The 22,614-nt window shown below is 34.4% G+C and overlaps 3 protein-coding genes across 3 annotated transcripts; all 3 read right to left on the bottom strand.

The window, feature by feature from the left end:
• Positions 1-485: 485 nt before the first annotated feature.
• LOC128984245 (peptidoglycan-recognition protein SB2-like) lies at positions 486-3,902 on the bottom strand. Its single transcript, XM_054403547.1, has 4 exons — positions 3,833-3,902; positions 2,642-3,010; positions 1,486-1,619; positions 486-709 (listed from the first exon to the last, which is right to left on the bottom strand). Exons 2-4 carry the CDS (start codon positions 2,920-2,922, stop codon positions 570-572), a joined length of 555 nt encoding a protein of 184 aa, XP_054259522.1. The 5' UTR covers positions 2,923-3,010; positions 3,833-3,902; the 3' UTR covers positions 486-569.
• A 9,806-nt stretch (positions 3,903-13,708) lies between these two features.
• Positions 13,709-17,289, bottom strand: LOC128987936 (peptidoglycan recognition protein 1-like). The gene is made up of 4 exons (XM_054409045.1): positions 17,146-17,289; positions 16,152-16,511; positions 15,022-15,158; positions 13,709-14,238 (listed from the first exon to the last, which is right to left on the bottom strand). Exons 2-4 carry the CDS (start codon positions 16,484-16,486, stop codon positions 14,051-14,053), a joined length of 660 nt encoding a protein of 219 aa, XP_054265020.1. The 5' UTR covers positions 16,487-16,511; positions 17,146-17,289; the 3' UTR covers positions 13,709-14,050.
• Positions 17,290-17,655: 366 nt separating this feature from the next.
• Positions 17,656-20,874, bottom strand: LOC128984781 (peptidoglycan-recognition protein LF-like). The gene is made up of 4 exons (XM_054404148.1): positions 20,802-20,874; positions 20,032-20,258; positions 18,697-18,827; positions 17,656-17,918 (listed from the first exon to the last, which is right to left on the bottom strand). Exons 2-4 carry the CDS (start codon positions 20,235-20,237, stop codon positions 17,731-17,733), a joined length of 525 nt encoding a protein of 174 aa, XP_054260123.1. The 5' UTR covers positions 20,238-20,258; positions 20,802-20,874; the 3' UTR covers positions 17,656-17,730.
• Between the last annotated feature and the right edge of the window lie 1,740 nt (positions 20,875-22,614).

Raw genomic sequence — 22,614 nt, 5'->3', positions numbered from 1 at the left:
AATAATGGAGCGTATGCCCAATGTACACGTTGATGTATATGTTACATGTTTATGTTTACATGTTTGTCATTACTGTTATTACCATGGCAATAGCCCAGCAGGTGCGACGGTGACACACAACGCCGTGGCCTTGTAATAGAGAAGGCCATAAATACATCAAATAATTTATTTCACAAGCAAACTAGACATACAATAGCCTATTTTTATAAATAAACTGATAGCTACGTATATTTCTATTCTACATTGTTACTTTTTTGTATTATGATTCGTTAAATAGCTCACAGTATACCCTTATAATGACTTATATAAACGTATAATAATTTGATTAAAATACTCAGACTTGCTGCTATCATTACGCTGCTTACTTAATCAAACAAATGCAATAACTAAAAATTCATCTCATTGAAAATATTTTATTTTAAAATACAGATTTTATGTTAAAAATATTATATACATAAATATTATCACCAATCCGTTGTGGCAATAGTAAGAAAGAGTTGATGCAACTCTTAAAATTATACACTCTTAACGAACTATACACAAATTATACACGCAGGACGCCCACGTCGTCACCTGTATATCTGTGGACTTTTTGTCTTGTAGAAGAGCTCTATCTTGGAGTCGTAGCAACAGTAGATGTACTTGTTGCATATCCCAAAGTGTATTAGGTCAGCGAGGGCATCCTGGATATAGGATGTGATGCCGTTGGCTAAAAAAAGTAATATATATAATAATAACACTATTTATCAGCTCCTGTATTTAATAAATAGTTATGTAATATAATATATGTTTTAATAAAAAGGTGCATTAATCCACAAATAGATGCTTCGTGTAATTAAAACTTGTATTGAATTTTGTGAAGTTTGACGTAGATTCCTGGACCATATTTTGTAACATTATTGTTGCATACAACGATTAAATTGGTAATTTTGTATATTTTCTATAAATTGTTTTAACAAATCAGAAGTAAAATACCTTAATAGGCCTACTGTACATTCTTATTAAATGGCGACCATACCAAGTAGTTATTTTAAGCCAAGTATGAATGGAGATGAGTGTAGAATGAGTGGCATAATGGATACCAGGCCTAAATATAAATTTAAATATAAATTTAAATATAAATTTAGTTACGAATTAGTACTGTGTTTCACAAATCTAGATAATATTTATAATTACCTTTGAATTACTAATAGTATTGCAAGAAATAAAGGCAATAACTAAGAATAACCTTAAACCACTAATCATGTGGTGACTACACGCTTATTCAACCGTTAATAAAATATTGTTTATCGAATAGTCATGTCTATGACAAACCATTTAAATTGCAACTACCTTTAAGTCGTAGTCAATTTCGTAAAAAATCAATCAAGTAATTAACTATACTATGTAATTTATTAAATCGTCATTAAAGGGTGTCTACTTCGATATCAAAAGTAGAGATGGTCATAATCATTGCAATACCATCTACTTGTTGTTTCAACTGACCGTATGTTTCCAGGCTTCCAACAACTCCAATGGAAATGCATTTCCTTTTCTTCGGCTTGACTTGCCAAGGGGCTTCAGGTCTTAATAACCACCCTCTGCCTTCATACTTGCGACCGTCCCCTCCAATCACGAAACTACAACACCAAAACTAACAGCGATTTGCGGATCTGCAATCAAATATGTCATTCTTTCGCGAATATTAGCTTTAGAAAACGAAATTCCACAAATATTCGTTAAAACGATATTTTTTATACCTACTTGATGGTTGTGGTCAGTATAATTATTCAAAATTGATAAACTCAACAACAGTTACAGTTACTCGTAAAAAATACACACTAAGCTACTCTATAAAGCTGTAAATAATTTTATATAAAACGATATTTTGTATACTTGATGGTTGTGGTCAATATAATTATTCAAAGTTGATAAACTCAACACCAGTTACAGTTACTCGTAAAAATACACACTAAGCTACTCTATAAAGCTGTAAATAATTTTATATAAAACGATATTTTGTATACTTGATGGTTGTGGTCAATATAATTATTCAAAGTTGATAAACTCAACAACAGTTACAGTTACTCGTAAAAATACACACTAAGCTACTCTATAAAGCTGTAAAGAATTTTATATAAAACGATATTTTGTATACTTGATGGTTGTGGTCAATATAATTATTCAAAGTTGATAAACTCAACAACAGTTACAGTTACTCGTAAAAATACACACTAAGCTACTCTATAAAGCTGTAAATAATTTTATATAAAACGATATTTTGTATACTTGATGGTTGTGGTCAATATAATTATTCAAAGTTGATAAACTCAACAACAGTTACAGTTACTCGTAAAAATACACACTGAGCTACTCTATAAAGCTGTAAAGAATGTTATAGAAAGACTTTAAGTGAACTATTGTAACAACATTGAAATGTACAGCTTCTTCCTACTTTTACTACCACATTTTAATTTTTGGAATAATTTTGTATGTAATTAATTTTAAAATTTTTCTATAATGAAAAATAACCTTTTACCCATTCACCATATCTATTCTTAGTCAATGTTTAAACTGTAAGTAATATTCCTAAAAAAAAAAATACAAATTTTTTCATATATTCATGCTTATTTTTTGCAGCTTTAAATGGTACGAAACCTACTTCCAAGAGATGTCTAGGAGGCCCATTTCTATGTGGTTTTTCTGCAAAGTCTGCATCGACTGGATACATTCTGTAAGGCTGTTGCAAGGCAAAGTTTCAGTGTAGTATACGTTGACGTTCTTGGCAGGAAGGGGGAGTTCGTCCCCCTTATCCCAGGGGGGTCCAGCCCCCCATTCCTCCCTAGACACATAGTCAGGCATGTATATTCTCTTTTTCTTGTATTGGCTGAAAGTGTGATCATGTCCGTGGGGGTCTTCTTCCAATCGCTGTAGCCATCCCATGCTATACTCGATTCAAAAATGTATCGTTCTTGTAGTTAACGACTTGTTAGGTTCTGGATTTTCTGATTCTTCGTGAGAGGAACAGCATCTGGAAGTTGAATTGATATTTATGTCTGTGTAATGTTAAAAAGAACCAAAAACACCCTGCTATACGATCAATGATTTTTGACACCTATAGCCGTTTAAAGTAGCCGTTTCAGTTCAGTTCTTAGAAATGATAAGGTACACTTAACAGCATTGTTTACTTACTTAACAGCGTTGTTTAGTTCCACAACACGAGTAACCGACCAATGAGGTTCAAGGGTTGAGAGAAAAAGAGGAAAATCGGAAGTTTTGAACCTCAACTAATCAGCCGTTCAGACCAGTTTAATTTTTAAAGAGCGGTGCACTTAGTGGATGGTACAATGAGTCGTTGCATCACTGTCAGTGGCAATGAGAGTTCATACACAAAAACAAAACCTCTCCCAGTAGTAGTTATGAGTAGTGAATGTCAGTAATTAAAAAACGGTCGTAGGTAAAGTAGTGTACGCAGCTCGCGAAAATAGTGTTAAAGCGATCTCTGCGTAAACTACTGTAACAAATTAAGAATTGCTTCAAATGAAATGTATGAGTACATTAATTATTATATATTATCTAGAAAAATATGAAATCATAGAATTTTACGTAATTTACTAAAACACTGTTGATGAATTATATAGTCAAGTAGTTGATCAAGTGGTGTCCTAGCCTACATATGTCCTAGTCTAAAATAGAGGAAAATACTGGTATAAAAGATGGTGTAATTAAACAAAATAAACTTACAATTACTGTGTTACTGTGTAAATATCAGATATGTTTGCAAACTGTTTGTAAGATAAACTGAAACAAAATAGTAAAATATAAGAGTACAAAAATATAATATTACACTTACATTATATTCTAGGAAGTAAAGAGTCAACCAACTTCATATTGAGGAAATAAAACCGTGAATTTCAAGTATGTTAAATTCCAATGAGAATTACTCAGAGATAAATGATACATATTTTACTTTGCTTATCAGTCTCGTGGGATAAAGCAACGTACTAATATGTTTAGTTTACAAAGCATTCAGTAAACATCTAGACCGTGATGAATGGTTATAGGGCTTTGGAGTGTTTTAAAAGTTTTAATTCCATGTTTTTCATAATCAAATAAATAAATTACGCTACCTAATGCCACAAAAAGAACGTAGTGTTTGTTGACAATCCTATGCAATAATTTGGCACTGTAATTAATATGGAACGCTTTTGGTTTTTAGTAAAATCACATATTCAATATTATAAAAGAGTATATTGATAGCTACTTGTCATCCGTCCATCAACCCAAAGACCTCCAAGATCAGTGTTTTCGTGTAAGTAGCCAGGAAAGGAATACATTACAGCTAAATGCCACATCAACATCAGCCCATGTATAATACCTTGCCTCTAGGCTTGACTGTTATAAATCAGCTGATACTGTTAAAACACCAATTAGAACATTACAAGCCTTGCAGCAACCTCAGCTTAATCCTTTACTAAGTGATGTAAAGAGGGTATTATGTTGCACGGCAATTTCGTAAGCTGTGTAAAATAATTAATGAGATATGCTCTACTTGCAACGGTCAAGTAGATTGAGCGTAAAGCGGTCGAGTTTCTTATGTACTACGTATACCAGTTAGTAGGACCTTTAGGAGGGTGGTTGATAGTAATTAAAGGGTTCTGTAATACACAAATGTAATTAAAACACATTCATATTTTAATATTAATTCTGATCAATCCAGACCATTGGCGAATGTTTATTCAATATTTAAAGGGTTTGATTTTTAATGGTGTGTTATGTAAGTATAAAAGGCACAAGTGTCATAAGATCATAACTTCCATTCAATAAAACGCTTTGCTTTGATCTCACCAATCGATCTAGTTTTTCAAACTTTGAGAGGTATACTTATGGATGTCACCTGTGCATAATCCAAATGATATAAATCCATATTTAAGACCAAAGATTGGTATAAACAATTATTTACAATAAAATTTCGATGCAAAACCTCAGAAGTGAAACTAGACTTTTGTAAACTAGTAAAATTTAAACCAGTCTTAGCCTTGCCCCTAAGGATGCCTCTTCAGTCCTATACTTTTATACGAACGATGTCTGTTTGTGAATTTGTTTGTTTGTTTGTGTGTGAGTGTGTGTGTTTGTGTGGTTGTGTTTGTTTGTATGTTTGTGCGAATCTAAAATATATTTAAAAAAAAAAACCACAAGATTGGAATTAGGGACTTCTATGCATAAAAATTCGATAGGCGTAAACCAATAAGTCAGGAAAATTTATATTTCGCTACACAACTCATTTGAAAATTAAAAAAAATTAAATTACATTCATTAGCCTTATGGGTGAGAAGTAGCCATGTTGGCTATACAAATTAACATGACAACTTTAAAAGTAAAGTATCATAAGTTAACAACAAGCCATCAACAGTGTAAAAGAAAATTTTAAAATACAGAGCTAAAAACATTCAGCTGTAACTAGTGTATTGAGAATAAGGTTATACAAAGGATTACACGTATTATACGTCTGACTAAATATTAAATTCTCATGACAATTGCCGTGAATCGTACAAAATATACAAATTGAAAATGTAAACTGATTATTCTAATTTCTGTTTCACAACACTACTCTATTTCATGTTCTATCCAACATATTACAAAAAAATACAGCAAACTAACTACCCCATTTACCGAGATACGTACGCCTAAAACAATAGTCTTGTAATAAAAATACCAATAGTGTAACTAATAGTGTAAAAACCGTGTCCTCTTCTGATGTTATGTAGACGCTCTGACATTGGATGGAGTAATGATCGAATGATCAGAGTAATCGATAGTTGAATGGTGCAATCGAGTGTAATATCGGGCATTACCCGCAATCATAGTTCACATCATGGCCAATAACACCACATAACACGTACACTGCGTTGTTGTTGTTGCCTCTAGCGATCAAACGTGTAATACAGTTGCTACTGTGCATTGTTCTCGTATTCTTGCATCGTTACAGAACTATTCGGTTACTGTAAGACTCTTAGGGTATATTTAATCTAAATAATCCTACACTCAATTTCTTCAATTTCGTTTTATGCTTTGTTATTGAAAGTGACTTGGGTGAAATATCTAAATTGTAAGATTTTATGGTTAGCAGAACTTCAAAAACCCTTCTCTCATGGGAATTAACAAATAAAATATTTTCAATAAAATGGAACTAAGGATATAGGGTAAAATAAAGGATATTTAAAATGTACACTTGTTGTCAGGGGCCTAATAAGGGTAGTTTTTGATGTTCCCATATCTGTATCATGATTTTATGGGAAAAATCTTCAGTGATAATAAAACAATAACCGTTTAAAATAAAAAAAATGTCTTTAAATGATCAGAACTTTCAGATTAGGAGATTACCTTTTTTTAGAATATTAGGAACTTCATTAGACAAACATTTATTTATAAAAAGATTTGAAAACATATAAATAATCTTGATGAATGAAAACGTAAAACAGGCCATGAAAGATTTAGATTCATAATCAATGGCTGGTTTAATTACTACGTTTCATTACAACTTAGGGCTATATTTTACAAGTAGTTTAAATATGCAATGTTTCTCCAGTGCTTTGATTTAAAATTCCTCGCTTAAAATAATAACATAGCCTATGTTTTTATAAAGTTAATCCCTTTTTTACTCCTCATCTTAGTAATGAATACAACCATACAACCTAAGGTAACATGTTGAGTGGGAGATGGCACTCTGTCATTTACATGTTGATGCGCTCTCGCTGACCAGCTGCAACTCATTATACAGGGTGTCTAGTGTCTAATGTCTGCCCAAGCATTAGCAGGAAGCTGTGAATTATCATCCCATAGTCGTTTGTCTTTGAAAATTAGTAATTATGTAAATTTTCGCCCGTAAAATTCATTAGCTGAAAATTAACTTCCTCTCCTCATTGGTGAGGGAATTTATGACAGAGTTTCAACACTTGCTTATTTTTAGAGGTGAATTGAATTATGTCCGCATTGAATGCACCATTTCTCTGCGTTGGGATAATTGGGGTTTCTATTTGTTTGCATTGCACGGTACTTGATGACATTAATATTCAACAGTCTTTATTAGTAATTTGTAAAAAATTATATCCAGTAATAATAATTTAGGTTTTATACTCTGCCGTAAGCTTGTGTAGCTACGTTAGTCTAAAGACCGTTTTCTTCATTAATCTGAGTATTTAATTTATGAAACTAAGACAATTGCGATGCTGTAACTGTATGCGAGACTGTACACACAGTCTCGTCATTATTATATGTTTCCTGTCAAATTTAAGCTACAAATTACTTCAATATTCTTTTTTTAGAAGAACACTTTACATTTATTGACCTTTTAAACGTATCATCACAGATTTTCTTACAGGCAACAACCCAAAAAGTAATCTGTATCAAATAATGACCAAAATATGTCGACATGACTACATCAATTAACGATAGTTAAATAAATATTTGCAAATATTTGAAAATATAATTGAAGGTAGCGTTTTAATGCTCAATATGAAACCAGTCTCTTAAAAGAAGTACATATACGTATTAAAAACATTTAACTTTTAACAACCGACACGAAACAAACGTAGCCTGTAAGAGCTCCATTGTGATGCTGAGGCCGACGCTGAGTCATGCAGATACTAATAACTCATATTAATTACGGTCGTCAGATGATTAGCTGATGAAGCGATCCGCGCTGAGCCTCAGGCCAGACCGAATATGCAGATCATAAACAGAAGGAGATAGAGACGCTATCTTGGACCAGCCGTCGTGTACTCAGTGACTTGGCGAGAAGCGCGGGAACGTACTTGCTATTTGGAGGGAAACTACCCTTCAAAACACGGTTACTTAAAGTGTTCAAAACCCCTTGAAGCCATAGTTATTTTTGTAATATGAATTTCCTACTTTCCATGTAGATTAAACAGCTTCAAAAAAATAATGCAATTGATAATAAGTAAGCATATAAAACTTTAATGATCGTCTTCTAATCGACGATTACAAATGTCATATATTATAAACTGTAAACTTTGCGATCATCATTTAAGACCCTTACCAAATAATAATACAGGCATATTTTGGTATATCAAAATGGAGCTTAAGATGTGTAGATTTGCTGAACATCATCGTTATAAACAAATTCCTAAAGAGCTCTGCATTACCTGGCTTCAAAGTTTACACGGTTTAATTTATTAAATAAGAATGGCTGGTCGATGAATTAGTTTATGACCCCTAAGATGTAGAAAGATGATTATGTTGGGTGTTGGGGTTTGTTTCATTTGGAAAATTCGTGAGTTATTTTGTACAGGGTTATGTTTAGTTAAAGAAAGGTAGTACAGCTTATGGAGAATTTTGCTCATAGTTTTATGTGAAATGTATTTATGTAGAGCTACAGGTAAACAAGCTTGAATATGATTGAAGAACTAGAGCAAAACATTATCTTATGACACATCAATATCAAGTAGGCCTAATTGATTTTACCGCTATACTACGGTTGTTGTTCGACACTTTTGATTCTATTGGCCATTAATATAATTAGGGACTCTAACGCAAATAGGCCTACACTTTTAGGTTAGTTTATCTTTTCAAATTCAATCATCTGGTGTACACACAAGATCTCACCGTACTTAGCATAGGAAATTTGAACTCATTACCTGAATTTAAAGAAAGGTATTATAATGGGCGTATACCAACTCCGCGCAGTGGTCAGAAATCTGCCAAAACCGACTGTCCAACTCCGCGCAGTGGTCACTTCGGATCCCTCGCGGCACATGTCCAACTCCGCGCAGTGGTCAATTTTGGCTCTCACAGCCCTGACGGCTGAGAGTTTGTTTTTGAAGTTCGAATTTGTTATAAATGTACACAATTTATAACTGTACGAAACCTCAGTAACTAATAAAATAAAGTTAATCAGTACAAAAGAGAATATTTATGTTTCATTTGAATTTGACTATTACCTAACCTAACCTAACCAAACCTAACATGTCACATGAATAAAGTAGTGATGAAAAAATAAAAGTGTAACATTACTTTTGGGACACATATTTAATATGTATAATATTTTGTATTAAACCCTTCATATCTCATTCGAGAGTACAACAAGTACAAGTTAAAGATTGATGGGTAGCGTAGAGATTAGATGGGGCCAGCACGCGGAGTTGGGCTATATACTAAAAGTGACCACCGCGCGGAGTTGGACTGGACCCTTCGGGGGCCATAAAACTTTTCGTCATCTTTAATCTGACCACCGCGCGGAGTTGGGCTATCCCCGTTAATACACTAAGTATTACAATTAAATTTGTTTTCTATTGGATTATGAATGTGGAACTATTTTCTAAATCAGGTCAAAAGAACCTCATTATTCTCTTTCGCACTCTTTTCCCTTAGCGTGGCACGGTCGTAGCAGTTCGTAACAGTAAAACATTATTTACCGGGTGACCCAAAAAAAGGTAATAAAAAGAGAGTTCTTTAACCTTGCAGTAGCTCTTAGTAATAATGTTCTGTACATTAACACTAAGCATGCAAGAGCCTTTCCGTTACCCAGTTCATCATCCCATATCCGCAGTGACTTTCAAGTTCCATAGCGGTCGGTGTCCAGGTAAGTATATGCAGCAAATTACCAACAATACCGGCTTTGGTCCGATTGTACGCGGCGAGTAATTAAATCAAACAATAGACCCAGAGCCTGGTTTGGACCTCTTATCGTGTAGCGAGCATCTTACACACCACGCGTGCACTTCAAACAGCCCGCGCCTATCTGACCTGACTGTCTGCTGGACATTCTGGTAGTAAATTGAACGCAAGTACGTGCTCTTTTATTGTTCCTACTACTGACTTCCACTACTTTATGTCAGTTGGGTCAACATGAAAAAGTTAGTGTAAAAAGAGGTTTACGGTAGCATGTTTGGATGTGAAGAAAGAAGAAAACAGATAGACTGGGTCTGTTTAGGTTTTTTGGGCTTCAAACCGGTCAAGATAAATTTTATTCTCCAGTGCTTTGCAGTTTTTTTCACTTTTTTGCTTAAACATTTGTAGAAACCAACTTTTAAAACCAAATACTGTATAGCATTCCTTACAGAATTATTGAATTTTATAAATGTCAAAATACAGTAGTACAGAATTTTTACATCAAAACATTCGTTCTCAGCGATTTAGGAAAATATAATTACACATTTATATTTAGCTGGATGTATCGTATTTCTCATAATTTTATTTAAGGTCAAATACAAGGTATTCACTGTTAGTTTAACCACTGACTATTGGATATTAAAGTATCAATAGTCAACGGTTTAACCCTATGTTTGTACTACGCGTAAAAGAACACACACCGAGTTCTCTAACCTTGCAGATGCTCAAACAATAACAGGAGACTGCAGAATGAGTATAATACGTCACAATAACATTCAAACATTCAATTACCGCCTGATGTGGCCTGATAAATCGCTGTATGAAGTTACAGAGGGTCATATTTCCTAGTAGATCAATACCCGCCGCTGCCTGATGGTTCTCACCACACCATCGCGCAGGCGCAGTACTACACAGGCGCAGTAGTTGCTAGCGGCGCTGCGCAGTGCTTAGCTCTATTGTGCGCAGTCGCCGCCTCACAAATCATCCGTTCGCTCCTGGAATTACGATCGTTTTGTGCTTCAATTCACTGTATTTTATTACATTTTCTATTCTATTGTGCGGTGCTGTATGATCCATTATTCTTTCTGTCAGCTGATAGGTTTTGTCGGAGTGAGAAATAAGAGGGAGATTGACTCGTAGATTTCTCCGATGCGTTCTGCGAATAGAAAATAGAATGCGAAAGAGAAGGTCATATATTTGGTTGTTTGAATCATAAGTGAATGTTGAAGTGACAGTAAACAGAGACGATGTTGTGCGTTTGGATAGTGCCAAATCACGATATGTAAACTTAATTAGCTTAATGAAGGCAACTCTAAAGTTAAATGATTGATTTGACTAATACACTTATAAAAACATAAATATTTATGTTGAGAAGGTAAATGTCGATATTTTTCCTATTGATGTAATACCCGAAATTTCGTTAGACATGTCAATTATTGGAGCAACACTTACCACAATGTTAGTTGTATCAAACTTAAGTTGTGTCAAACAACAAAAATACGTTCCGTAACCAAATTAAATTAGAGTTCGCCAGTTATTGCACACACTAAATCCAGTAGCACAGGTTGCCATTGCAGCTTTTCTATTCCGAGAACGACGTTTCGTAATGTGCTTCCACCGTCATCAGGTGTGTGATTACCCGCCTCTCTCTGTTGTCCGTAGGCCTTCACTGTGGGATCGAACCAGCCGACCGGTAAATTGGGCTTACCACAAAATGTTCGGCGATTTTGAGAAAGTCTGTCGAAACGTTTGTCAAGCCATGTCAATGAAGGTTTCGTTTGCGATGTGTATTTGTGATGTTGAGATAACATTTTCATCCTTAGGGTGTATAAAACCCTCTACACGGAATAAAAATTCAGGAAAATCTTAAACAGTTTTTTAACCTATTTTTTATCTTTTCCTTTTAATTTTCGGCATCGACAATTTAAGTTTTAGTTGTCTGAAGGAACTCGAACAAATTATATGGTTGGGCTGTTGTATAAAAGATTGGTCTCCTTGTTGTTTTGCTGACAAATTAGATTACATCTGATCATTGCAATTTAAATCCTCATGGATGCCAAATGAGCACCCAAAAGGAAGTGAATGCTGTGCTCCTTTAAAATGGTGAAAACCAAAATCAAGAAAACGATACTAAGCAAGAAACCATTAAATTCAAGATTTTATTCAGTGATTACAATAGTGGCAATAGATTAAATAGGCGGGGAGCGAGCTGGTCTAGTGATTAGAGTACGGGACTTCGGTCCCTGAGGTCCCGGGTTCATATCCCGCCATGTCACCAATGAATTTTATCCAAGTGATAGTACCACAACCCCTACGTATAGCCTGAAGTGACGTGAAAAACAATTCCGGGATCGTGTCTAGTGTCTTAGGACAAAAAAAATAGATGAAATAGGTGGAATGAATTTTCAAATGTTTATTGAATATCAAGTTACTTAAGACCACAACTAAGACATTCTTGTATCGGTTAGTTTCAACTGAATACAAATAAAAATTGTAAAGGGAATTATTTGGAAAAAACCTGTCATGATACTTTCACAAATATGCTTTTCCATTTTCATTTTGTCAGTACGAATTAACTTGCATAGATGAAAACAGAAAATATGATAGGATTCGCTATTTTCCACTCTGTATTACAGCATCCCTTTGTATAATGTATTTTAGGGTTTTTAATCATCTGTAATCACAATAAAAAGTATTATCAACTTAAAGTTTCATCGTGATTTGGATGGATACATAATCAGGAACAAAAATGCAAAATCTACGTTGGAAAACTCCCTGTGTAAAGAAAATTGTCGCAAGTGATAGACTGCGACCCGGTTGAGGAAACGCCACATCACCGACTCTAACAATAGCCACGCTTATTTCGCATTTCACAATGCGCGGTCAATTTTCTCTGATGGGTCGGGATAAGAGGCACGAGCTCACCGCATTAGGCGCAGCGCTCTTTAGTTAACTGGAAAAATTGACACTGTTCTGGCGGACATCACGAGTCCATTTCTACAAATATTTAAAGTGGGGAAGAGATGGAATAGTTTCTCTTGATAGAGGATTTCTTCTGTGTTACGATTATTTTGGTAATAATAGTTTATGGAGCTAGTACGACTTTTGTCGGGGGGCGAGCCGGTCTAGTTTTAGAACGCAAGGCTTCGGAGCCCTAGTAGTCCCGGGCCTTAATCCCGCCAATCACTGATGAAACTTATCCATGTGATAATGCCGCTTTCCTCTAGGACTCCTGAAGTAACGTAGAAATCAGTTTCGGGCTAGAATCTAGCGTCAGGGATTTGAAAGTTGGGCCTAAAAAGTATGACTTTTTCCCGATACTGAGTATGCTTCTGGATACGATGACCAATGAGTACCGTTCCTCTCCGTGTGTGTGATTCCTCCGAAAAGCAGTTCGATTTGTAGCAATGCGGAACCAATCAGTTAACAATTACTAACTTTTCACTATCCCCAGTACTGTAGGGTATATCTACAACTCCAGAGCCCAGCACCTACAAGCCTGCAGCTTGTCCAGGTGATTTAGCACCTACGAGGTGTTCGGTCCGGGATATTATCATCTGCAATTAATCAATTTAACACGCATTCCTCACTCGCCCGCTGGTTGAAAATGTCGCTAATTTCTTCTCCTTTTAAGTACCTTCTTGTCTGCAAATTCCGACCGCTTTTTTCCCTGATTCATGCGAACGCCCGCAGAACGTATTTGGCGTGAGCGTTCACATTTTTCGCGATTCTTTAGATTCTTGTGTCAGATACGAGCATAGTTGTGTTTTGTGTTGTTACTTGAAACAGGTTGTGATTTGTGACTTTGTGTCATGCATTTGTGTTATGATATTAGTTAGGTACCTGAATCGTTATTGACATGATCACGATATTGTTTGTTGAATTCTGATAAAAGTCAGTTGCTTTGTAAAGGTTCAAAACTAGATCCAATTGAATCTGAATATAAAGTTTTTATCATCACCATAATCTTTCTCCAAGTTGACGGAATTACTATAAGGACAAATATATGTGGTAGGAGGGGTGGCTAAAATTAAAATCATACCAACAATGTATTCCAACAAATACTTTTATTCAGCTATCATTATATTATACTGTCTTACTTATTGACATAACAATTAATTTTACTATGATACCAATTATGTTACTAAAAGTCATCTAACTTTAAATAATAAATATAATGCGGTCATGAAAATGATGCTTGAATCAATGTTTGAGTAGTCAAAATACAATAAATGTTCAAGTCAATGCTTATAATGATGAAACTTTGCTCAGGTTTGGTGTACAAAGATTCAACCGAAACTTCTTAATACAACGACTAAATGTAACCTATCAAGGTACTTCGAAATGTCCAATTAATTATTAACATGTATTTTTTAAGTGCAAACATCGTGTATCTATTTTTAAATACCCTCTCTTTCCAATGTCAAAGAGTCAGTGTGGTCTAAGTGTGTGGCGCGGGGTAATTCCAGTCAACCCCAAACACTGGATCATCGCTGATAAAGTTAATAACTCTTGGCCAATGTCTGCGCTGATGAAGCTCTAGACCGTAAGCGATGTAGTCCTTGACGTACCCAAACTCTATCAAGTCCCACATCGGACCTACTAGCTTCCTACCCGGCCTCTTTGGCCCTAAAATTGTACAAAATACATATAAATATCATTATCAATCAGAGTTTTCAGTTTGAAACTATTTACATTAGATTGGTAGATGATTTAAGCTTTGCTAAAAATGATTAACACATTTGGTGATTTTGGGGTTTTCTATGCCAAGGTTTTCGTAAGGGAACGACACAGAGCCTGGCTTAGTCATTAGTAGACTATACCTTTTGTTGGGTAGATTTAACTGATATCCCATTGAATAGTACCTGGTTAAAGAGTAGATCCTTCCTGATACAGGTTTTATTGATAGATTCGTGATGTGTTCGTCATACGATAGAATTATAATGTTAAAATGACATTGGCCCCTAAAAACACGAAGTTAAACTTTACATGTTTTCACATACAGTAAAACTTATAAATATATTAGCCTTTGAATTTTATGTTTGATAAAATTAATTTCACAAAATTTAATTGCTAGACGATACCTTTTAGGTAACAATCAGGAATAAACAACGTTTTAATGTTTCAATATGAAAATATGTTTTATCCAATGGTGGATTGTTGCACTGTATTATTATTACAATGATAAATTTAGTAAATAGTACCTATATGAAATACTGTAATAACTTTTAGGTTTTTTTTTAACATCACCGAACATGTCTGTTAACTTATCGAGGACTTTCGTAATTTAAATACTGTACATCAACAAATATACGGACATTTAGGGATATCTACCCAATGTATACAATTCTTGGAATTAATACTCTGTTTAATACGATTCAATAAGACTTATCTAATGTCTTGAATACATACTGTGAAACCTGCCGTAGTTACCGATGTAGGCGAACTCTACACACATCTTGGTGACTTCTGGCCACTGTTGATTGACATGAGGACTCACTGTCCATCCTCGGCCTTCGTATACTCTACCGTCGCCACCGACCAGGAAACTGGGAACAGAACAGAAGACGCAGAAGTAGATGTGTTTTGTAGCTAAAACATATTCCTTTACTAAGAAATTCACGAAATACGTTCTTATCCCAAATACTTTGATGATTCAAAGAGGCTTGGGAGCAATCAAATTACCCATTTGAGTGGAGTGAGAATTGCGTTTGGTATTAGGTTGTATGTATATTATTAGTAGCTAATTGTAGTTTTTTATATCATAAAGAATCTCATATTCTGTAGCTTATGTACTAAGCTACAGCTAAGCTGTAGCTTATATTGTAGCGTTCATGACAAAACGCAAAACATGTATACATACTTAATCAAATACTATAGTGAAATAGTTTGTCGCGCTAAAAATTATTTCCACTAAATACAAATATTATCAGGTATATTCTGTTAACATTATTGGTATTTTTATCGTTACTTCAAGGTAACAACACCATTAGGTGTGTATTTTTAGCAAAAAATCACGGACTAACTAATGTTTTATCTAAGGGAGTATGTTTTATCTACGATAATATGAATTCAAGATGAGTGTAGTGGGCAAATACAGGGAGCTAAAAAGGGGATGAAATTGGAAGTCGTACTGGTGGGGGCAACTGCTAAAAAATCGAGACGCTGTAAAATTTTGTTTGGTGGTAACAACCAGGTGAATCAATTCAGCTCATTGACTCATGACTTCATTGCACTCCAACAATATCATATATTCCCTTAGTTCTAATGAACAACGTACTATGTACTTGATACCTCAGTACACATGGCGGCCAACGTTTTGCATTTGCCACATTCAGTGCTACCTCCGGTTGTATCTGAAGCTCATTGATCTAATGTTGTCTCCTCTCTACCTTTTTAGCAGTTTCTTCAGTAATTCTGTTACTGTCAAAGACGGGTTGCTTCTTTAGCTGAGATAATTTATTACAGCACAATTTTGTAGGAAATCTCTTTGCATTTATCACAGAAACTACCTGATTATCTAACAAAATCAATAAACCTACTTGTACTTGATATCAGGCAGTCCTTGATCCAAGTGTTTCTTCTGGATGTACTGCATCTTGAGGACGCAGGACTCAGGGTCGGAACACGTCCTGGTCCGCGTGTGGTTGATGATGACATGAGTCACCTCGGCCTCCTCGACGTGGTCAACGTGCCGCGGGGGGAGTGCGCCCCACTCGCTGCGAGGGACGATGGGGATGTCGTGACAGAACTCCTCGTACTTGGGCTTTGTAGGGTACCCGGGTGGTGGAGGCCAGGTTCCAGCACCCATACCGAGGATCTTGGCTGCCTCCTCGGGTGTAGCGTGTCTGGCATACTTGTACTCCGTGGTAGCCATGGTCACCAGATTTCCTAACTGGGTTCTAGATAATACAAGTGTAGGTGTAATCAAAACAGGTGTGCACACTATGGCAAAGATTTAAAAATTGTTTAGCAATAATTTTATTCATTTAAAGGGAAACAAAAATTTCGTACCATATCGAGAATAATGTTTGATAATTTCAAGATAGAAGTGAATTGATTAAGATTCTTAAAAATGTATTGTTGTGTGAATAGATTATAGTTGATCATGAGTAAAATGTTATTGGCAAGATCTGTCAAAAAAGTTTTAAAATAAAAATTGTTAATTTAAATGAGTTGTGTTTGTGTATGAAACAAAACAAATCATGAAGGCTACGAAATAAATTAAGAAAAATTATAAATTTGTTTATTAATAGATTGCCAACCATTTATAGAATAAGTCAACTAAAATTAATTTTCTCTTTGTATTTTATTAGTTTCCTTAATTTATTTAATGATAAAGTCCTTCGCATAATTTCACTCAAAAGAAAGATCTAGCTTTTCTATCCTTATATAGCGCTCCTTAATAGGATCCTCCTAATTTATCAATCCTAATTAAGCTAACTTATGCTGAACAATATTCCCACTATTAGATGTACCAAATCGTATCTAAATACAGTAAAGCAAATAAAACAAATATAGGTCGTTATTACTTACCAAATAATAAGTAAAACCAGTATTTGCAATAGCTCCTTTTCACAATCTTGTCCTCCAGCATTTGCTATTGAACACATTTGTTTACTAACAAAGTAGTTTTAGCCTACTTAAGCTTATATTAATGGAATAAACGTACACGCCTCATTCAATTTAAAACTAGTTTATCTCATTATACAGATTTAGATGAATGTAATATTTCACAGTCGAGCTTATCAAAATATGTAACAGTAATTACAGTAACTTGGGATTTATCAGTTTCAATATGAGTATATCTGTATTATTGTGTGTTGGAATTTGTAAACATAAACTATTATCATGATTGTCTTCAGTAAACGTGCATTGCCAGGTTTGAAAATATAATATTTTGTTGCGTAGATTATAGATTCAATCCTTAAACCAGTTATAACCAAATATAAAGAATGATAGGCAAACAATTTTAACGATAGACAAACTACACACATTCATTAGGTAAAAACAGTTTATTGTGAACAATATTTGACTGTAATAGTATCCTATGGATCTTACAACTACCAATTAATTTACAATTCTTAGAAAACCCTTACAACTGAACATTTTTCAGTAGTATCAGTTGTAAGGGGTGTTTTCGAACAGCCCCTCTTTGCCGTAGTATCTCTCGTGTTCAGGGTCGTAAGGCATCACAGTGTCTTTTCTGTTCTCAAAAACTTTGTAGTCAGGTTTGAGGAATCCAGCGTTGACTCCGTAGTCCGCTAGACATTTGACTGCCTGCATCATCTCTTCTGGAGGATTTATGTCTGGATGCAAAGCACATTTTACGGTTTGATTACGGTTTGATTACAAATTACATTCTATAAGCCATTTGTGTACCATCACAAAATGAAACGGGTTAAGGCAAAAAAATAAATTATACCTCCTAAAAATTGAATAACTGCAGATAAGGACCTGTATTCTGTTGTGTAGGGTGATGGACACACATTCTGTGTAGGTGTGGTTTTATTTGTCTTGTGTTTACTAAAAAGATCTATGATTACTTGCACAGGAAGTGTCTTATCAATAAAAACATCCTTAGCTTAGTTCGCTTATAAAAAAAACGTGCAAGTTCTTCCAATTAATGGTCTATGACTTATTGATATTTTTCTCTTTTTTAATGGTTTAGCATAACATGACAATGACTATACAACTATCTTAAAAAAAAGTGTTGAAATATAAAAAAAAGTTAAAAAACCGCTTGGATTCAGAATTTGTTTCACAGATTTACTTTCCTTCATAATTAAGTCGGAAGCACAACCCTTGGCATACACATATTAGATTTCAGTGTAAAATAAAAATGGAATGTAGCTGAATTAGGCTACCGAGAAAGTATATTGATGCAAAACTATTATTGGCGTTAGCTGTATAACTAAACCAAATTGTAAGGACAACTTGTCTTAACTAAGACCTCTGTTATGTCTTAAAAATTAATTATTACGGCGATAAAAATGTTTACATTTTATATTGCAGCACGTTATGAGAGTAGCTTATTTAACTATGATGTTTTATTTACAATTTGGCTACATGGAACGTTTACATTACCTTGGTAGTCGCCTATAAGCGCTATATCGTAGCTCTCAGTGTAGAAGTCCAGTAGGCGCATGTCCTGCTTGGTCGGGGTGTTGTACCACCCTCTCCCTTCATACACACACCCGTCTCCACCTACCAAGAAACTGACATCAACTTGTATTGGGCACTGGGCGAGGAGTAAGGGTGCACAGGTTATAATCATAACTAAAAAAAATAATCCAGAGGTAGTTTGAATTATTTCTCCGTATGAAAAATAAACATATTATAATGTACGTATAAAATATTAAGACGTAAATCTTCGACGTTAATTTAATTATCACAGTCAAGTTAAAATTTTATCTGTGTAGACAAACTACTATATTATAAAAAATACGAGTAAACATTACATTAATTAACACCAATAAAATAATTTTATTCGTACTTAGTTCCACATTTTTTAATAAAAAATAAGAGACCAAAGTATAATTACATTGCTCAAGAAACTGAATTGATTTTTACAGTTGTAATAGTAATGGTTAACTACTGTATAGTATACTAGTTACTTTTAAGAAAATAAAATATACGATCAAAAGTAGTTCAGCAATGTAGTCTCAATTGTATTTTGAACTAGCTTAAGCTGTTCGGTTGGTTTATTTACTTCCTTATGTATAGCTTATGTGCAGTGCAGTTCATACTAACAATTATGTTTAAAAATTAACATACAAATATGAGCAGGCCAAAGTATACTGTTAAAAACTCTGTAACATCACATTTTTTGTAAAGATAATGGAGTAAGCTACACAATGTATAGTAGCCTATTAGGGTTATAGTTTATTCATTATATTATACATTACATTATACAATGAGGTGTTCATTATATCCACCTAATTAAAATAGCACATACGTGTCAGTTATACTGAAAATGATAGTACTGTAATTACAACTTAAGTTATTCGGATAAAATGTAATCCCATAGTAAAATGTACTTACGGTATATTAATATTTGTACTTTGTGTCCATGCAACTTATATTTATAGATGGTTGCACTTTTTGTCATGCAGCCTACAATTATACATGGGTAATTTATTTTTCTATGCAGCCTATATTATACATACTTTACTTTATGACATGTAGGCAACGTTATAGATATTTTTAGTTTATTTCCATGCAGCCTATATTATACTTACTTTACTTTATGTCATGTAGCCTACATTATAGATATTTGTAGTTTTTCCCTATGCAGCCCGTATTATATATACTTTACTTTATGTCATGTAGGCTACATTATATGTATTTGTAGTTTATTTCCATGCAGCCTATATCATACATACTTGTACTCTATGACATGCAGCCTATATCTATACATACTTGTACTTTATATCCATGTAGCCTAGCAGTTTCATATGGTTCTTTTGCAGTGTGTTTACTATATTGCAGCAGTCCTCAACACAGTGACAGAAAGGAGATCTGGTGTAGTATTTGATGACAATCCAAGGCACAGGCAGAGTTTGTGGGTCTTGGTAGAAAGGTTTTGTCGCCCCCCATTCTTTACGGGTTACCAACTTAAGAGGCATGACTGGATGAGCGTAGGGGTTCTAATTTTGAAACAAAATGTTAAACTAGTATAGTAGAATGTGCTAAATAATAAACACGCGTAACTCAAAATATCTTGATTGGCTTAGTGAGAAGTAATTCTTTTAAAGTAAATATATAAAATTGAACAGATTGATCTGTATAATTTATTCTGACGTTAAAATAGGATTCTAACTTTAGAATTTAAGATATCTTTGTTTACCCGAAATTGTGGGGTTGAAATATACCCCTGAAAACACTTAGGCAAGCTACCTAATCTAGAGTTAGAAAACAGAGCCAAATGGCTGAGTCAACCAATTAAAGAATTCACAACAGTCACACTTCGCTAAATTTGTCTCAAAATTTATAATTAATTGTAATGACTAATTTGAAAATTTCATTAATTAAGAATATTATTATAATTTATGACTCCCTTGGTAATGACAGTAAACGGTAAATGTTGACTAACGATGATTTTGTGTTGATGTTGACTTACAAATCATAAAATATTAATTGGCACAGTTTATTTACGACTACAAGTTATATAGTTAGTAAACAAACTTTACCTAGTTCCAGATCACAGATTTAATATACAATATTATTGTTCAGTTATGAAGTGCGGCTTGTAAACTGGTGATTGATTCATACTTTGACTTATAGAATCGGTTTGATAAAACAGTTTTGATAACAAATCCTATTTATGGTCTAACTAGATAGCTCTTTTTAAACATGCTATAGCTCAACATACAGTGAAATCAAAACGCATATATCTATTTTAGTTTGTGTTTAGTTAAATGTGTGAATATTAAATTACTTTTTCTGCAATATCCATTATTTTAAAGTGATTTTAGGTAAAACCCCCGTAATTTTATTACGTTATAAAAACAATTTCATCAAATTCAACACACTTTGACCTGAGGAATAAAACTTTGTGTCATATTTTTTACATTACGGTTAAGGTTAAGGTACTGAAACTTTGTAAGAAACAATTAAAGTTAATTCCAAATAATCTCGAAAATGTATTTAACTATTTAAGAGTATACTTGTACCACGTTAGGAGCTTAGGATAAAAATAATTTAAAAGAGATTTCTATTCAAAGATGATCGTAGAGGTTTACTGAAACACTTGAGCCTCAATAGTCAATTAGGCTTACAAGCAATTTAGGTATTTGAATAAACAAAAACCGGCCTACCATTTGACCGAAAAGTTACTTTTTTGACATGCCAGTTGAACGAATTTTTAAATAAAACAAATAATTTTGCAACACCTTTTTGTCTTTATGTTATTTGGTAGGCATGCCATGCCAGTTGATCGAAATAAAAATAAAACTATGACACACCAATATTCTGTCATGCTATTTTGTCCCTCCTACATTACTTACTAAGGTCAAAAGTTGTGAAACCGATTTTTTCTTTGGTTAGAAACCTTTAATGCACTCTCATTGTGAAAACAGAGGTAAAACACTCGAAATTGACGAATAACCCCCGCTTTCTTGGTAAACATTGCGAAGCCCGCAAGCTAAGATCTCTTTGTCAGAATTACAAAAACCGAAACCAATTCACTTCTAACCGCGAAATCGCAACGACCGCAACCGTATGCAAATTAATTTCCAAAAATCTCCAAACTACCGGGCGGCACTCGAGGGTCCTTGACCCATTTCCCCGCCACTCGGGACAATGGGATGATTATTTCCCTCCATTTCTCTAAGCCGCCATTCGTCCGTTGCATCACCTGCCATGTAAGGCAGCTCAAGGCGGCCAATACTCAAGCACTGCTAATTGCAAGGCCTTCCTGCGCTGCCGGGAAATCAGGTTAATACCGCGGGTTAGGGTAAAAGGTCGCAACTAGGCGTTGTACTGAGCTGTTAGTATAAGTGTTAATGTAGGGTAGGAAGTGATGTGAGAGTCACGCGCCGACGGACATCAGTGACTACTTAATATGAATGTAACACTCTTTCTTTTCTGCTGGAATGATGACGTATTCCGACACGTACTAGACACAGTTTTCCTTACGGCATTCCAAAGTGCTGTTAACCCAATTCAGTTAAGGGTTGTTGATTTTATTTTGTAAATTGTCAACATCTGATTGGTACTTTTATCGTAAACAAAATTGTTAAGTTCATGGAGACGCGAACTTAACATCTCTGAGACCTTTCCATCCATCGCTGATTTAATGTTATCTTTTTCACCTAAACATTTTATCTCTTCCTGTACCTAGCTTATTTTCTATTTTTCTGTTGCAAAAAGTGAAAGCAACATCGCATGTCAAAATCACTGGATGTCTACGTGTAGTTGTAGTCGGGTTTTTAAATACCTAGAATCAGTGACATTCCCTACGCCTTGTAAGCGTTGACGTGGTGGCGTGGAATGCGTGTTAAA

The sequence above is a fragment of the Macrosteles quadrilineatus genome, unplaced genomic scaffold (genome assembly GCF_028750875.1).
Source record: "Macrosteles quadrilineatus isolate MER2022 unplaced genomic scaffold, UCM_ALF_1.0 Scaffold_2__2_contigs__length_208266976, whole genome shotgun sequence".
Classification (NCBI taxonomy): Eukaryota; Metazoa; Arthropoda; class Insecta; order Hemiptera; family Cicadellidae; genus Macrosteles; species Macrosteles quadrilineatus.
This window is presented reverse-complemented; position numbering and strand designations above follow the sequence as displayed.

Excerpts from the sequence above, each read along its gene's own strand:
- LOC128987936 (XM_054409045.1), bottom strand. The coding sequence starts at position 16,486 with ATGGCTACCACGGAGTACAAGTATGCCAGACACGCTACACCCGAGGAG. Across the intron at positions 15,159-16,151 it reads CTGCCTGATATCAAGTACAA|TTTCCTGGTCGGTGGCGACG; the intron begins GTAGGTTTATTG and ends TTCTGTTCCCAG. Across the intron at positions 14,239-15,021 it reads TAACTACGGCAGGTTTCACA|GGCCAAAGAGGCCGGGTAGG; the intron begins GTATGTATTCAA and ends GTACAATTTTAG.
- LOC128984245 (XM_054403547.1), bottom strand. The coding sequence starts at position 2,922 with ATGGGATGGCTACAGCGATTGGAAGAAGACCCCCACGGACATGATCAC. Across the intron at positions 1,620-2,641 it reads CTCCTAGACATCTCTTGGAA|TTTCGTGATTGGAGGGGACG; the intron begins GTAGGTTTCGTA and ends TTGGTGTTGTAG. Across the intron at positions 710-1,485 it reads TGGAAGCCTGGAAACATACG|CCAACGGCATCACATCCTAT; the intron begins GTCAGTTGAAAC and ends TACTTTTTTTAG.
- LOC128984781 (XM_054404148.1), bottom strand. The coding sequence starts at position 20,237 with ATGCCTCTTAAGTTGGTAACCCGTAAAGAATGGGGGGCGACAAAACCT. Across the intron at positions 18,828-20,031 it reads TACATGGATATAAAGTACAA|TTTCTTGGTAGGTGGAGACG; the intron begins GTATGTATAGAT and ends AGTTGATGTCAG. Across the intron at positions 17,919-18,696 it reads GCTTATAGGCGACTACCAAG|ACATAAATCCTCCAGAAGAG; the intron begins GTAATGTAAACG and ends CTTTGCATCCAG.